Genomic DNA, 18,470 nt, shown 5'->3' on the forward strand with positions numbered 1-18,470 from the left:
GAAAATCTCATAAATTAAAGCTGGTCAAAGTGAACAAAAATGCAACGAAATTAATAATTCTCTCAAACATTTGCGTGCAAATTTCTTAATTAATATTGATGAAAGAATTGTTATCGCACGTAAATTCATGATGTGGTTTACAAACAACAAGGTCACGCTTGATATCATATCACCTTCAGGTTCGTTACATGTTACCTGTATTTGCACGTCATTTCCATCATTCATCAAGGTTCCCGTCAATCGCTGAAGTTTTTGAAGGGCCTGTGGAGACTCCCACACTCTGTCCCCTAATCGGCTTCCATTTTCTTCACTCCCCAGGTCTTCGTAATATAAGATCTCATCTAAAGCTTCCCCGTTACCTAGAAAGAAGAACACGGTGTCTTTCCTAGCTGTAACGGCGCCGAAGGCATCTTCTTTCTGTCGCTGATGATTGCTGTGAAAAGCTTTTCTCCATCGCCGTATAGCGTCCAGCAACTTTCCTATGGGACACAGCTGATATTCTTTTCTGTTTTCGGTTGGCCAATGCAACATCACTTTAAAAAGGAATGTTTCAAGGTAAGGTCTATCGTCTGAATCAGACATGTCGAATAGCTTTTCAGCCCATTCCAATATGACTTTATGATCAATGTTTCTTTCTGAGGGTACACGAAACACGGCCATTGCAACAACAGCCCCAAGAAGAGAGCGGTAGTCGCTTTCGAGGCAAAAGTTTGATTTAACATTTTCCTCTGATAGCTTTACAATCTCATCGAAGCGTTTGCACTTTTCCCTATCAGGCAATCGTCGTAATTGAAGTAAAGTTGATAAACTTCTCCCCCCTAATCGTATTATGCGCCGTCTACGATATGCATGTTTTTCTTTGAGAGATAAGTTTTCTGGTATATGCCCATCATCCTCTCCGAAAAAGCTGTCAAGATCCTCACGCATTCTGATGAAGCTGTCATTTTGCGTGTACGGGCTTTTACGCCTGTGGACATCAAAGCAGTCATCTTTGACTTGGGTTTGCTTTTCCTCGAGAAGTCTCATTGTGTTTCCAACGATTTCTTGCAGACTTTTCATGCGCTGTATGATTTCTTCTCCGAGATATTCAAAGCCTGTAGGTATGAATGTACTGTCAACGAGAAATCGATGAAATTCCTCTTCACCGGTGTAAATGGAAAAGTAGGAAAACAATTCTAGAAGCATGACTGTTACTTTCATTTCTCCATAGTATCCGTTTTTATTTTGACTAATTGTTTTCTCAATTTCACTAACTGCTTGTTCTTGTTTGAATTTATCAAATGCATCAAAGGCTGCTCTAATGATCTCGGAGGCCTTATTTAACCCTAATTTTTCTCCAGTTTGTAAGCACTGGCGATAACATTCATATACTTGGTCCTTATAGACTTGACCATACGTATCCCAGAGGAAAGAATTCTGGGGTAACATGGTAGTTGCACGTTTTGCAAAATTTGCTGCCTCTGGCCAGTTCTTACAGTGAATAAAAAGTCGAGAAAGGGTCTGGGCGATCATGGGATCATTGGTCATTTCGAATCCGGTCTTCAAAACTTCAACTGCTATATCGGGACTTTCTTTCTCCATGAGAACATTCACAATTGCAGAAAATTTCTCTGACGTCCCGTCCTCTTTTACAGCTCTTTTCTTCAGAATATCTCGTACAATCTTGACCAGCAAATCTCTAGACATGTTTTCAAGCTTGAAAATATCGGATTTAAGAAGTTCCATGGTAAGTTGGCTGACAGACTTTTTCTCGTCCGTTAGAATGTATTGTAGTATCTCGCTTGCAAATAATTGGTTGATGATACAGAAAGCTTTAATCTGACTTCCGAGCCCAGCTCTTGATGTCCGATTCAAAAGTACCTTCAGTGAATCACTGATCTTGGATTCCCAAGACCGTTTTGGGCACTGTTGCTGAGGAACAACAAGTCCGAAGCAAACAGGCTCGTTATCATGCATTATTGTGTCAAAGGCACTCACGGGTACTGGTTGAAAATCTTGGTCGAAAGCATTCATCAAGGACAAGAACTTCAGAAGAAGACGTTCATTCTTGTCCTTAACCTCATCACAAAATGCTCCGACAGACCTCTTGATGTAGCCGGCGTCAAAGTTTGATTTCATAAGGTTAAACGAAATGAGGAGACGTGGATCTACTCCATTCTCAATTTTATGCTTTTGCTCCAGTAATTCACTCTTTCTGTGAAACCAGGCAATTTCTCTCTGCGTAAGGTCATGCAAAAGAATAAAGGTTTTTCTTTCTTTGTCCCTGTTTCGTGTTTTGGACAGATTGGTTCTTCTAAGGCAGAGTAGAAGGAGGCAGAATAGTTTGAATGGTTTCTTACTTTGTCTGTACACATGACGTGCCTTTCCATCTAGCTGGGAATGGAGCGTGTTTACTTTGTCTTCATCTTCGCTGTCAATGAGAACAACTACAGGCTTGGGGTCTTCGGGTTCGTCGTAGCGTCTGAGTAGAGCAATATGCTCATACGTTTCATCTGTTATCCTTTTGACAATACAACACCTATATTCTTTTCTCAATTCCCATAGCACATGTCTTGCAGTTGTGGAACCCCCGGCGCCTGGCTGGTGATATAAATATACAAGCCCAATTTTCTCGTCCTCATCAATGTCTCCCTCCAGCGTGCTTCTAACCATTTTCATCAGACTGTCATGTTTATCCCTTTTCAAAACATGGTCGTCTCCAAACCAGAAGTTCCACCATGTTGCACAGTGACCTCTGAAAAATTCTTCTTCTATCCTTTTTCTATTTTTCTCTATCATTTTTGAGTCCTTGGCGATCTCGCTGTTGTCGCATTCACATCTGCTTAAAATGGATAGATCAACCATTTCATTTTTTGTTTTCTCCTTGAGGTGACAGAATGCACCAGTTGAGGTCGGTAGTTCTGTTATTTCTGACTCTGATTTCCCCATCGTCTGTATGATTGTTTGACTCACGTGTTTCCAGGGCATGCCGAGAACAAATCTCCTCTGAACTGATCCTTTCTCAATGCTTTTCCGTCTAAGCAGCTCGCTAATCCAGTGATTAGCTATTGAATCGCTTTCTGCAATAACCATCCACTGGTTTTGAAACTTAATCAGAGCCTCTTCTGCTGCCTCCAGCATGACTTCATAGGTCTTGGAAAACAAACAGAAAATCACAATGGCTCTGCCTTCAGGTATTTGATGTTTATAAAATCGAAGTCCTTCTTTGAAACCCTCGCTGCGACATTGCTTCCATTTTAAAAGTGAATATAGCTGTTGTCCAAGAACCTCATATCCGTTACAAAACACCCAAGGCTTAAGTCCAGATGTTTGTAAGTCTTCAAACATTTCCTTTCCAGCGTGTTCAAAGTTATCGGTAGTAAGCACTTTTAACACCTGCTCGCGTTCATGTTCTATAAATTGATAGAGTCCTTTTTTATCCGAACCAAGCTCAAAATCAAATATTATGTTAGGGTCTAAACTTTCTATAAAGGTGATGTTTTCTTTGATGTATTCCTTATCCATATTGCTGTCCAAAGGGCTGAGAAACAAAATAGGGTACAAATCGTCAGTGGCATCGTTTCCATCTGTCAGCAGATGTACAAATTTGTCTCTTATATCGGATTCTGTGCCTTGTGCTTTAAGTGCAAGTATTTCCTGATCCCTGCGTAGCTCAAGTAATGACTCTTTTGTTTTCATGAATTGGATAACTTCATTGCCGTCAGCTTGGCTAATGGCTCCGTCTTTACAGCGAAATAAAGTAAGACGATGACCACCACAGGAACTCATATCTACAAATATCACCTCATCACCTAAAACTTTTGAATGTGGAACTATATCTATTTCAAACACATAAGTGTTTCCAGCTTTGGTATCGCCAAGAACATCTATGAACTGTGGCTCTCTGATACATTTGAGAACCATTTCCAGCTGATCTCTGTCAAAACCCATATGAATTGCTTCCTGCAAATGTCTTCTGACATCTTCTTTCTTAAGACTTATCCCGCATATTCTGCCTTCATCAGATGTACCATTGCTCAAAGGCATTATTCCAAAATGTATTGTTCCGTTGGTACGATCGTTCATACAGGCAGCTGCTATCTTGAGAGTTTCCTGCTGGATCCATGTTAAGTAATCGCCATGACTCTCACAATCTACATGCTCGAAAAAATGTATGGGCTCAATTAAGTTGTAACATCTGGTAACACTGGTGGAGGTGTGGGCACCGTAAACGTAAATATCGGTAGGAGAAGCCGCCGTGTCGAATTTCCTTAACTTCTCTCTGTATTTTGCGTTCTTTTTGTTTTTCTCAGCATTATTTTCTGCTGCATTTAACAAGATATTGTTTTCTTCTCGAACAATATCATCCCTGAGTAACAAAAGGCTTGCTCTTTCTCCAAACGTCAATTTCGGGAAAACCTCTTTAATGTCTTCCTTCGTCATGTTCATAAATACGTCCCCAGATATCTTCTCTGCTGCAAACGTGTCTGTTACGGTTTCTGTCGTTGGCGCAAGTTCCTTCTTCGACGGAATTCGTTCTCTCAGCATCTGACAAAGTTCGCTTGCGTCCAAATCCTGTAAATTGCGTTGACCTGGGTTGCAACCATGGGTAACTATGAAGCAGGAGAAAGAAGAGACAGAAGTATCAAAAGATGAGTGGCATGCCGTATTATTATCAACTTTAAAGTGCACGCTACTAATAGAAACATTGCTGTGCATAATGCTTTATTTTACTGTAACATTATAGATTTTTCCCGCATAATGACAATGATTAGATGGGTTGCCAATGTTGTGGCTATGTGACGGATTTAAATGCAAATGTTGTGTAAGAATGAATTTGTCATCCAACAATTAGACGACATTATGTGTCTGCATGTTCCTCAGGACTTTTAACTAATAGCCATCATATCTAAAAATAAACAAATACCGATGAGAAACTGTTGTCATATCTCAAGAATAAATGCTGATATGAAAGAAATTTTAAATCTCAAGAATACACTTATATTAAAGTGACGTGATATCTCAACACATAAATATTTATATTAAATTCATGTCTTATCTCATGAATAAATGCTGATATTAAAGCAATTTTATATCAAAGATTACACTGATTTTAAAGCAATTTCGTAACTAAAGATTACACTGATATTAAGGCGATGTCATGTCTCAATAGTTCTGATATTAACGCGATGTGATATCCCAATAGTTCTGATATTAACGCGATGTGATATCTCAATAGTTCTGATATTAACGCGATGTGATATCTCAATAGTTCTGATATTAACGCGATGTGATATCTCAATAGTTCTGATATTAACGCGATGTGATATCTCAAGAATAATTACTAATATTAAAGTGCATAATATACCTACATAAATTATGCATTAACTTACAAAGGCTGGATTTTATTAATTTGATATTAAAAATGAAATACAATATTGTTAATGTTAAAGCGATTTCAAGATATGACATAATTTTCTTATCAAATTTTATTATTTAAATTACACTGAGCACAATGTTGTTCAGAGTTATAGTCAAATGGACGGTGAATTGAAATGGTATCCATGAACAGCATATTCAAAAGTAATTCCCAGAAAGTACTTACCTTTTCTCACATGTGTCATTTTGGTACAATTTGAAATGGCTTTTTGTCCAGGTTGAGATCTTCGTTGAATGAGATTATCGAATCTGTGAATGCTTGTTTCCATCAAGGAAAAAAGACTTTATGTTTCCTTGGAACATTATCATGAAAACGACAAAAATTCTAACAGTAAACTTCAAACATAATAGGTCCATAGAAATCTCGTGCATTTCTGTCTGTTTAGTTAACAACTGAGAAATCTCTCTCTCTCTCTCTCTCTCTCTCTCTCTCAAGGATACCCATTTTCGTGCACGTGATTGACGTCAACGAACGTTTCGCTCACAATGTCGATCAAAATTCCTTTTTCAATTTCTCCTCCCAGTGTTCCTTCTACCATTTTCAGAATGTCTCTCAGGTCTACTGAAGAGTACTTGGCTACACAGAAATGGTCCAATAAAACGCCACACAGTTTGTCTCTCATACGGAGTTTTTCTAAAAATATAAGATTCCTGTAGTAGCACCCAACATTATTTTGTACATTATCTTAGACAATATAATTAAGAGGATATAAAAATGGTAAACTCGTCTGACAAGTCGTTGTGCTTTCTTCACCATTGTGAGTTCCTCAAAGAAATTAAACTCTCGAACACCATCAGTAGCGGTGATTGGGTAAGGAAGTGCATTCATACAGGATAAAGTTCGTGTGAATTCAAACAGAATGTTAATTGAAAACATCATTAATAGCAGTGATTAGGCAAAGAAATACATTTATAGAGGATTAAGCTCGTCCGAATTCAAAGGAATGTTAAGAAAATTTTGCTGACACAGCAAACTAAATTTCAAGTGCTGTTCATTATTGTTTAATGTGATTTATTTTTAACATGGATTTCTTTCAAATTCCTATTTCAAGTACATGCTTATTTCATTTACATTCTTATTTAATTTTCATTTTTATTTCATTTACATTCTTATTTCATTTACATTCTTATTTCATGTATATTCTTATTCCATGTGTATTCTTATTTCATTTACATTCTTATTTCATGTATATTCTTATTTCATGTATATTCTTATTTCATGTATATTCTTATTTCATTTACATTCTTATTTCATTTTCATTTTTATTTCATTTTCATTCTTATTTCATGTATCGTCTTATTCCATGTGTATTCTTATTTCATTTTCATTCTTATTTCATGTACATTCTTATTTCATGTATATTCTTATTTCATGTGTATTCTTATTTCATTTACATTCTAATTTCATGTATATTCTTATTCCATGAATATTCTTATTTCATGTATATTCTTATTTCATTTACATTCTTATTTCATTTTCATTCTTATTTCATGTATATTCTTATTTCATGTATATTCTTATTCCATGTGTATTCTTATTTCATGTATATTCCTTTTTCATGTATATTCTTATTTCATTTGTATTCTTATTTCATGTATATTCTTATTTCATGTGTATTCTTATTTCATGTATATTCTTATTCCATGTGTATTCTTATTTCATGTATATTCTTATTCCATGTATATTCCTTTTTCATGTATATTCTTATTTCATTTGTATTCTTATTTCATGTATATTCTTATTTCATGTGTATTCTTACTTCATGTATATTCTTATTCCATGTGTATTCTTATTTCATGTATATTCTTATTTCATGTATATTCTTATTTCATTTGTATTCTTATTTCATGTATATTCTTATTCCATGTATATTCTTATTCCATGTATATTCTTATTTCATGTGTATTCTTATTTCATGTATATTCTTATTTCATGTATATTCTTATTTCATGTGTATTCTTATTTCATGTGTATTCTTACTTCATGTATATTCTTATTCCATGTATATTCTTATTTCATGTATATTCTTATTTCATGTATATTCTTATTCCATGTGTATTCTTATTTCATGTATATTCTTATTCCATGTGTATTCTTATTTCATGTATATTCTTATTCCATGTATATTCCTTTTTCATGTATATTCTTATTTCATTTGTATTCTTATTTCATGTATTTTCTTATTTCATATGTATTCTTATTTCATGTATATTCTTATTCCATGTGTATTCTTATTTCATGTATATTCTTATTCCATGTATATTCCTTTTTCATGTATATTCTTATTTCATTTGTATTCTTATTTCATGTATATTCTTATTTCATGTGTATTCTTACTTCATGTATATTCTTATTCCATGTGTATTCTTATTTCATGTATATTCTTATTTCATGTATATTCTTATTTCATGTGTATTCTTATTTCATTTGTATTCTTATTTCATGTATATTCTTATTCCATGTATATTCTTATTCCATGTATATTCTTATTCCATGTGTATTCTTATTTCATGTATATTCTTATTTCATGTGTATTCTTATTTCATGTGTATTCTTACTTCATGTATATTCTTATTCCATGTATATTCTTATTTCATGTATATTCTTATTTCATGTATATTCTTATTCCATGTGTATTCTTATTTCATGTATATTCTTATTCCATGTATATTCCTTTTTCATGTATATTCTTATTTCATTTGTATTCTTATTTCATGTATTTTCTTATTTCATGTGCATTCTTACTTCATGTATATTCTTATTCCATGTATATTCTTATTTCATGTATATTCTTATTCCATGTGTATTCTTATTTCATGTATATTCTTATTCCATGTGTATTCTTATTTCATTTGTATTCTTATTTCATGTATATTCTTATTCCATGTATATTCTTATTTCATTTGTATTCTTATTTCATGTGTATTCTTATTTCATGTGTATTCTTACTTCATGTATATTCTTATTCCATGTATATTCTTATTCCATGTATATTCTTATTTCATGTATATTCTTATTCCATGTGTATTCTTATTTCATGTATATTCTTATTTCATTTGTATTCTTATTTCATGTATATTCTTATTTCATGTGTATTCTTATTTCATGTGTATTCTTACTTCATGTATATTCTTATTCCATGTATATTCTTATTTCATGTATATTCTTATTTCATGTTTATTCTTACTTCATGTATATTCTTATTCCATGTGTATTCTTATTTCATGTATATTCTTATTTCATGTATATTCTTATTTCATGTGTATTCTTATTTCATGTGTATTCTTACTTCATGTATATTCTTATTCCATGTATATTCTTATTTCATGTATATTCTTATTTCATGTGTATTCTTACTTCATGTATATTCTTATTCCATGTGTATTCTTATTTCATGTATATTCTTATTTCATGTATATTCTTATTTCATGTATATTCTTATTCCATGTATATTCTTATTTCATGTATATTCTTATTCCATGTGTATTCTTATTTCATTTGTATTCTTATTTCATGTATATTCTTATTCCATGTATATTCTTATTTCATGTATATTCTTATTCCATGTATATTCTTATTTCATGTATATTCTTATTTCATGTATATTCTTATTCCATGTATATTCTTATTTCATGTATATTCTTATTCCATGTGTATTCTTATTTCATTTGTATTCTTATTTCATGTATATTCTTATTCCATGTATATTCTTATTTCATTTGTATTCTTATTTCATGTGTATTCTTATTTCATGTGTATTCTTACTTCATGTATGTTCTTATTCCATGTATATTCTTATTCCATGTATATTCTTATTTCATGTATATTCTTATTCCATGTGTATTCTTATTTCATGTATATTCTTATTTCATTTGTATTCTTATTTCATGTATATTCTTATTTCATGTGTATTCTTACTTCATGTATATTGTTATTCCATGTATATTCTTATTTCATGTATATTCTTATTTCATGTATATTCTTATTTCATGTATATTCTTATTCCATGTATATTCTTATTCCATGTATATTCTTATTTCATGTATATTCTTATTCCATGTGTATTCTTATTTCATTTACATTCTTATTTCATGTATATTCTTATTTCATGTATATTCTTATTTCATGTATATTCTTATTCCATGTGTATTCTTATTTCATGTGTATTCTTATTTCATGTGTATTCTTATTCCATGTATATTCTTATTTATATTCTTATTTCATGTATATTCTTATTTCATGTATATTCTTATTTCATGTGTATTCTTATTCCATGTATATTCTTATTTCATGTATATTCTTATTCCATGTATATTCTTATTCCATTTACATTCTTAACAACAGTTTCTGAAATGTCATTTAAATATTCCAGAAAATGTAAACAGAATTATGTAACCATAAGTGCGTTGAATTGCAACGTTCTGATAGATTTCGAGAATTCTAATTACATTTGTTGAAGTCTTTTGAATTTAATTTCTCTTTTCGTTTCTAAGCAAACAATATATATTTAATCGTAAAGAAAATTTTTTAGAATTTTAGACTAGTATGGTGTTATCCTTGATAATTATCTGAATATCATGTTATAATGGTGTTGTCCTTAATAATTATCTGAATATCAGGCTATAATGGTGTTATCCTTGACAATTATCTGAATGTCAGACTATAATGGTGTTATCCTTGGCAGTTATCTGAATTTCAGGCTATAATGGTGTTATCCTTGACAATTATCTGAATGTCAGGCTATAATGGTGTTATCCTTGATAATTATCTGAATGTCAGGCTTTAATGATGTTAACCTTGAATGAAATATTAAGACAATAATCTGAATTTTATACGATTAAGGGTTTTGTAAGATGTTGGAGTTGTCCTATTGAATAATAGTGGTGTGTCTGCAAAAATGATGCAATCGTGGGAATGAAGAAGACGACTCAAAATTGATGCAGTCGTGGGGATGAAGAAGACAACCCAAAAGTGATGCAGTCGTGGGGATGAAGAAGACGACTCAAAAATGATTCAGTCGTGTCGATAAAGATGACGACTCAAAATGATGCAATCGTGTGAATGAAGTAGACGACGAAAGAATGATGCAGTCATGGGGATGAGGAAGACGACTCAAAAACGATGCAGTCGTGGGGATGAAAAAGACGAATCGAGATTTTATAAGTGATTAAATCTTTTAATGGATATTCTTGCCAATGGACCATTCCAAAATGTAACCATTCCAAAATGTAACCATTCCAAAATATAACCATTCCAAAATGTAACCATTCCAAATGTAGCCATTCCAAATATAAACATTGTAACCATTCCAAATATAAACATTCCTAAATGTAACCATTCCAAAATTCAACCATTCCAAATAAACACATTACAAAATGTAACCATTACAAAATGTAACCATTCCAAATGTTTCCATTCCAAAATGTAACCATTCCAAAATGTAACCATTCCAAATATAAACATTCCAAAATGTAACCATTCCAAATGTTTCCATTCCAAAATGTAACCATTCCAAATATAAACATTCCAAAATGTAACCATTCCAAATGTTTCCATTCCAAAATGTAACCATTCCAAAATGTAACCTTTCCGTCAGTTTTAATTTTACATTTTCAGTTGACATTTTATGGTGATTATGTGCGGGTGTTGTAATTTGTTTCACAGCAAGTTTGTAGCATTTTTTTTTCTTCTTAAATGTAATCAAGCAGTTAACTGCTTTTCTATTTTGTTCTTTGTCTTTTAAGTTTTTTAAGAATAAATACTGGTAAATGTTGGCATATATTTAGTCCCACAATGAAGCTTTATGTGAATAGTTGGTCCAAATTTACCGAATCAATGCATGAGGCACCCAAGGCAGCCATACACAGGTTATGGAGTGAAAGTACCCACTTCATCCAGGGAATTTAATGGAACCTGTTGAAGGGATTGAATCCCGGTAATGAATATGCATGAACCATTCCACCAAACAACTCTGTTATCTCAGTTCTTAATCACACGTCTAAAACATGCTTACAAACCTCTCTATGTAAAAGTGCTTTAATTAGTTGTATGCCAGTCGTGTAGCTTTATCATCATATGAAACGGTGTCGTTTGCTGCCTCTTTTTCCCACCTTGTCCTTTATAATTGTTAATGGTTGGAGACGGATGACATCTTTAATCTAGCTATGAGATTTTGAAGACGCTTTGATTTATTTATATTTAGGCTTTAAATTAGCCAAATCAATGAAGGATTTTACATTCATTGTTTAAGGTAAACACCATTTCCCTTTATGAAAGGGACCCAAATGCTTGTAATGGGACGAAAATGCCTTTGCGATGAGGGGATTTTAACTTTATGAATACGATAATAATAATAATAATAATAATAATAATATACGTGTGGGCTCTAATTTCTGTGTCTCCTTTCTTAATTAAACAATATTTACGTTGCTTATTTCAAGCGATTTTTTGGGTACGGATATTGAGAGCTGTAGCAACATCTTTATCAGTTATCTTTGTCTCCATCTACATACATACATACATACATACATACATACATACATTCAGACATACATACATACATTCAGACAGACAGACATAAATACATACAGACAGACAGACAGGCAGCAGTCCATCCATCCATCCATACATCCATCCATCCATACATACATACAGACAGACAGACAGGCAGACAGACAGACCTACCTACAGACAGACAGACGCATGTCGTTAATGTTCTAAATGTTCCTTATGTGTATTTATTTTCGCAGGTAATTTTGCAAAATCGAAATTTGCCTTTCTTTTTTATCAAGATTCATGCAAACATTTTATATTTGTACGTCTAAAACAAGACTTTTTATTTAATTTTATTTCATTCGGGCATTTTCTAAGCAGTTTGAAATATTTAGTAACATTTTTATACCGGCATCTTTATGATCTATAATGGTCTGTTCTAATTTCTCCACGATGAACGCCTGCTGCTGCCTGAGTCCCTCGCATAGCTTATTGTAACCACTTTCTTTCGTCTTCAAAATTTTAAGAAGTTTGTCACGTTGCTGATCTGAGTAGGCTTCCTTCTCGACGCGTTCCTTGTCTTTGTCGCTGATTACGTGTTCTTGATAAAGAAATGGCAAGAGGTTTTCTATCTCCAGGTTCTCAAGAAGATACACCCAGTTCTTCTGGATTCGCAACCAGTTGATGCTGTCCATGGTAATAACTGTAAAATAAAATAAAATTATACAACAGGTCTTTTCTTATTTATTTGCATCATTACACAGTCAATCAAACGAACTGCACACTTAATTGCTATGCAGTATTTATCGGTCTGTTATTTACCTTCGTGAAGATTCACCTTCATTTCGTTGACATTTTTCATGTTTGACTTAATAAATAAAAACAGATAAAGGTTTTAACTTAATAAATAAAAACATATAAAGGTTTTAACTTAATAAATAAAAACAGATAAAGGAAATACTATTCACAGCTTATCGCTTTTCCATTAAGTACAGCCCAGAAAGAGTGGACTCCCTTGATGGAGCGGTCGTTAAATGTACCGTTAGGTTTAAATGTTTAACCATAGAAATGTCTTGATGGAAGGGAAGTTAAACTTAAGTTTAAATGTATAGCTCTATAAATCCCAAGAATTCTGATTATGTTATTTCACACTCCTAACATGTCCATATTATGTACTAGGCAGAATTCAGATTATGTTATTTCACACTCCTAACATGTCCATATTATGTACTAGGCAGAATTCAGGTTATGTTATTTCACACTCCTAACATGTCCATATTATGCACTAGGCAGAATTCAGATTATATTATTTCACACTCCTAACATGTCCATATTATGCACTAGGCAGAATTCAGATTATATTATTTCACACTCCTAACATGTCCATATTATGCACTAGGCAGAATTCAGATTATGTTATTTCACACTCCTAACATGTCCATATTATGCACTAGGCAGAATTCAGATTATATTATTTCACACTCCTAACATGTCCATATTATGCACTAGGCAGAATTCAGATTATGTTATTTCACACTCCTAACATGTCCATAAAAGGCACTAGGCAGAATTCAGATATGTTATTTCACACTCCTAACATGTCCATAAAAGGCACTAGGCAGAATTCAGATTATGTTATTTCACACTCCTAACATGTCCATATTATGCACTAGGCAGAATTCAGATTACGTTATTTCACACTCCTAACATGTCTATATTATGCACTAGGCAGAATTCAGATTATATTATTTCACACTCCTAACATGTCCATAAAAGGCACTAGGCAGAATTAAGATATGTATTTCACCTGACTTTTTACTGAGTAGGAAGATAACCTTCTACTCCTGTAAATGTTCATAAGAATATGTGAATCTACATAGCCAATACACATAAGCGTTTTGTTTACATTAGGCTTATTTTACATACATACATACATACATACATACATTCAGGCACGCACGCATGCACACAAACACACATACATGCATACATACATACAAATATACACATATACACACGTACATACATACATACATACATACATACATACATACATACGTACATTCATGAATGTACGCACGCACGCACACAAACACACACATACATACATACATACATTCATGAATGCACGCACGCACGCACGCAAACACACACACATACATACAATCATACATACATACATACATGCACGCACGCATGCATACATACATACATACATACATACATACATACATACATACATTTCAGTTTACATAAATGACTGAAACTTATTTGATCAAATGATATCAGGTTACAAAAATAACTAAACTAGTGTCATAAATCATGCCTGATAAAAAGGACGCATGTACTGGATGCACTGAGATATATAGTGAGAGAACGGAAATACTGCCATCAGATACACTGAGATACTTGCTGGCGGACAAGAAATTATATTTCAAGTAGTAAAATGAAAATAGCACTAATTGGTATAGTTCGGGTTAGGTACTGGTGTAGATAATAATGTAACCAGCATATACAGATTATCAAACATAAATTGAAAGAGTCTCTCTCTCTCTCTCTCTCTCTCTCTCTCAGAGGAAGTGCATAGGCTTGATCAGCATGGCTTTCTTACATGGGCGGTCAATATCACATTGGCTTTCTTACACGGGCGGTCAAAATATCACATTGGCTTTCTTACATGGGCGGTCAATATCACATTGGCTTTCTTACACGGGCGGTCAAAATATCACATTGGCTTTCTTACATGGGCGGTCAATATCACACTCGCAGAAATGAGAAAACAGTCTCTCCAATATTATGAATAAGCTGTCTGTACTTCCTGTACGTCTGATTTTGTTGATAAATAAAGTATACTTTTTCGCAATAAGAGATTGTTGTTTTTCTTGATTTAAATACTTCAAAGCAGTTTTAAACATTCACGAAAATGTTGTAACTGTAAGCAGAATTAATTATCCAAAGGGGTAATCAAACAAATATAATAAACAGCATGACTCAAAAGAAAAGTGTATACCTTAACGATAATAAAAATAATAAATGGAGAACTCTGTTATTTATTTCAACACGGCTAAGATCTCAGTTTTCACGACTCGGTGAGTTTTGCTTTTAAACGTCTGAACGTATGTTTTGTATTGTTATGAAAGCATATTCTTTTTATTGAATGTGTGATTACATTATTACGAAACCATCATATTTTATTAAATGTGTAATTACATTGTTAGGAAAACATGCTCTTTATTTACAATATCTAAATTAATAAAATGTAAACGTGTCAGTACCAGTTTCACCTCCCTCAGTGTTTCCCTCGATGTGTCCAGTTGCCGTTGATGTCTGCTAAAGAAGATGAAGAAGAACGAAACACAGTAGTAGTTAAAAGGGAAAACTAATATAACGGGTTGGACTCACTCTGTCTCGCCTTCACCGCACGTGTAAATGTCTAACATTATGCCGCATTCAACAAAAGTCATAAACTTGTCTTGTTAAGGGATTAAAGACAACCTTTCTCTAAATGATCACAAATAAATGTCTCCCAATCTGCAGTGCAAATACGAATATACTTTTCTTTCAAAAAGATGACCCAAAATCGATAAAAGTGTCTTAATATACTACAATAAGAATCGAAGACAGATCTTCAACCGTGCCTAGCACAATAAGTGTCAATGCAGTACACAAGAAAAGTCTGAAAAAGACACAAGTATAGCATGGTGTATGGCAATGTAGTCCACAAGGAAGGTCCAAAAACACACAAGTGTTGTCAGGTAATAGACACCAAACATGTATAAGGTATATCGATTTTATACGTTCGTCTATCCACACAACCACTTAACGACATACATGTATATCAACACACTTCTTTTACAGTGAAATAAGCTTCTAAAAATAAATTACTCTATGAACAGTGTCATATAAATATATCATATATACATGTGAATTAGAAAAAAGTTCTGACCAGAATGTACACCGATACAAAACGCATTACTAACTGAATGTATTTGTTACTTACAAAGATTGGGGCATAGTTTGAAAGATTTACAGGAAGCTGATTGATTGATTGTCTGATTAATTGCATATACAGACTTTTATGTATTTATAAACTGTTGCGTGCATTGTTAATGTGACAATTACGTGAAATTATCAAAACCTTTTAAAATACTAATTAAGATAAGAAGAAAGCAGTCATATAAGAGGTGCAGCTTCTGACTTTGATTGATAGGTTTTCTAATGGAAACCATAAACTTTCTATACTCATCAAAGGTTTTAATACTTGTATAAAAACAGCTTGAAAGAAAACAAAATATTTCATTTTAAAACCAGTAATGTATTGTTAAATGTAATGACAGAACTGACGATAATTGTTGTTTGATATTTTTTTTCGTGTATAAAACAATCCATGTAGTGTATCATATGGTTCAAAGTGAAGAAATGTTTGGATCATTAAAGGCAGAACATTACTCCCCCCACCCCACCCCGACTCTCTCTCTCTCTCTCTCTCTCTCTCTCTCTCTCATTAAGGGAGAAGGTGATGAATTTAATTTGGCGCAGTTATTTAAAACAAATTTTCCTGTTACACATCTCGCTCATTAATTTGTAGAGACATGTCTTGAAATAGCTGTGAACACAAACAATTAGGTTCTTTACAAAGGATGATTGATTTTGGAGGAAATCATTTTTGGCCACAACTGGGATAATGATGGGGCAATAGTTGCCCCATAGTCGCTCTGTGAAATAAAATAAAGTATACTTTTTCACAATAAGAGATTTTCGTCTTCATGATTTAATTACTTTATAGCAGTTTTAAACATTCATGAAAATGTTGTAACTGTAAGCAGAATTAATTGTCCATGGGGTAATCAAACAAATATAATAAACAGCATTTCTCAAAAGAAAAGTGTATACCTTATTGATAATAAAAATAATAAATGGAGAACTCTGTTATTTATTTCAACACGGCTATAATCTCAGTTTTCGCGAATCGGTGAGTTTTGCTTTTAAACGTCTGAACATATGTTTTGCATTGTTATGAAAGCATACTCTTTTTATTGAATGTGTGATTACATTGTTATGAAAGCATACTCTTTTTAATGAATGTGTGATTACATTGTTATCAAAGCATACTCTTTTTATTGAATATGTGATTGCATTGTTATAAAAGCATATTCTTTTTACTGAATGCGTGACTACATTATTAAGAAAACATAATCTTTTATTGAATGTGTGATTACATTTTATGAAATCATCATATTTTATTAAATGTGTAATTACATTGTTATAAAAGCATGATCTCTTTGTTTACAATATCTAAATTAATAAAATGTAAACGTGTCAGTACCAGTTTCACCTCCCTCAGTGTTTCCCGTTTTCCAAGGCATGCACTTTTTGTGTCCAGTCGACGTTGATGTCTGCTACAGAAGATGAAGAAGAAGGAAACACAGTAGTAGTTAAAAGCGAAAACTAATATAACTGGTTGGACTTACTCTGTCTCGCCTTCACCGCTCGTGTAAATGTCTAACATTATGCCGCATTCAACAAACGTCCTAAACTTGTCTTGTTTAACGATGAAAGACAACCTTTCTGTAAATGCTCACAAATAAATGTCTCCCAATCTGCAGTGCAAATACGAATATACTTATCTTTCAAAAAGCTGACCCAAAATCGATAAAATTGTCTTAATATACAATAAGAATCGAAGACAGAGCTTCAACCGTGCCTAGCACGATAAGTGTCATGCAGTATAGCATGGTATATGGCAATGTAGTCCACAAGAAAGGTCCCAAAACACACAAGTGTTGTCAGGTAATAGACACCAAACATGTATAAGGTATATCGATTTTATACGGTCGTCTATCCACACAACCACTTAACGACATACATGTATATCAACACACTTCTTTTACAGTGAAATAAGCTTCTAAAAATAAATTACTCTATGAACAGTGTCATATAAATATATCATATCTATATGTGAATTAGAAAAAAGTTCTGACCAGAAGGGACACCGATACAAAACGCAGAACTAATTAAATGTATTTGTTACTTACAAAGATTGGGGCATAGTCTGACTGATTTACAGGAAGCTGATTGATTGATAGTCTGATTAATTGCATATACAGACTTTTATGTATTTATAAACTGTTGCGTGCATTGTTAATGTGACAATTACGTGAAATTATCAAAACCTTTTAAAATATTAATTAAAATAAGAAGAAAGCAGTCATATAAGAGGTGCAGCTTTTGACTTTGATTGATAGGTTTTCTAGTGCAAACTATAAACTTTCTATACTCATCAAAGGTTTTAATACTTGTATAAAAACAGCTTGAAAGAAAACAAAATATTTCATTTTAAACCAGCAATATATTGTTAAATGTAATGACAGAACTGACGATAATTGTTGTTTGATATTTTTTTTCGTGTATAAAACAATCCATGTAGTGTATCATGGTCCAAAGTGAAGAAATGTTTGGATCATTAAAGGCAGAACATTACCCACCCCCACCCCCATTAGGGGAGAAGGTTTCTACGTTCCACATCTTGCTCATTAATTTGTGGAGACATGTCTTGAAA

The 18,470-nt window shown here is 32.9% G+C and overlaps 1 protein-coding gene across 8 annotated transcripts in view; it reads right to left on the bottom strand.

Annotated features, from left to right (window-relative positions):
- LOC149775557 (sterile alpha motif domain-containing protein 9-like) overlaps positions 1–18,470 on the bottom strand; it is an 84,049-nt gene that overhangs the window by 9,536 nt on the left and 56,043 nt on the right. Inside the window, exons 1-6 of one of the 8 annotated variants that reach the window (XM_089944452.1) lie at positions 17,383–17,735; positions 15,187–15,241; positions 12,321–12,614; positions 5,860–6,052; positions 5,585–5,676; positions 196–4,592 (exon numbers count right to left, since the gene is read on the bottom strand). In XM_089944452.1, the coding sequence (XP_089800578.1) occupies positions 196–4,592; positions 5,585–5,676; positions 5,860–6,052; positions 12,321–12,606 (4,968 nt within the window). In that variant the 5' untranslated portion in view covers positions 12,607–12,614; positions 15,187–15,241; positions 17,383–17,735. Of the gene's footprint in view, positions 1–195; positions 4,593–5,584; positions 5,677–5,859; positions 6,053–12,320; positions 12,615–15,186; positions 15,242–15,313; positions 16,322–17,237; positions 17,736–18,470 lie in introns of those variants that run through there. The other 7 variants (XM_089944451.1, XM_089944453.1, XM_089944454.1 and 4 more) reach the window with 7 other exon arrangements.

Source organism: Sinohyriopsis cumingii, chromosome 19 (genome assembly GCF_028554795.1).
Source record: "Sinohyriopsis cumingii isolate HCF-2022 chromosome 19, ASM2855479v2, whole genome shotgun sequence".
Lineage (NCBI taxonomy): Eukaryota > Metazoa > Mollusca > Bivalvia > Unionida > Unionidae > Sinohyriopsis > Sinohyriopsis cumingii.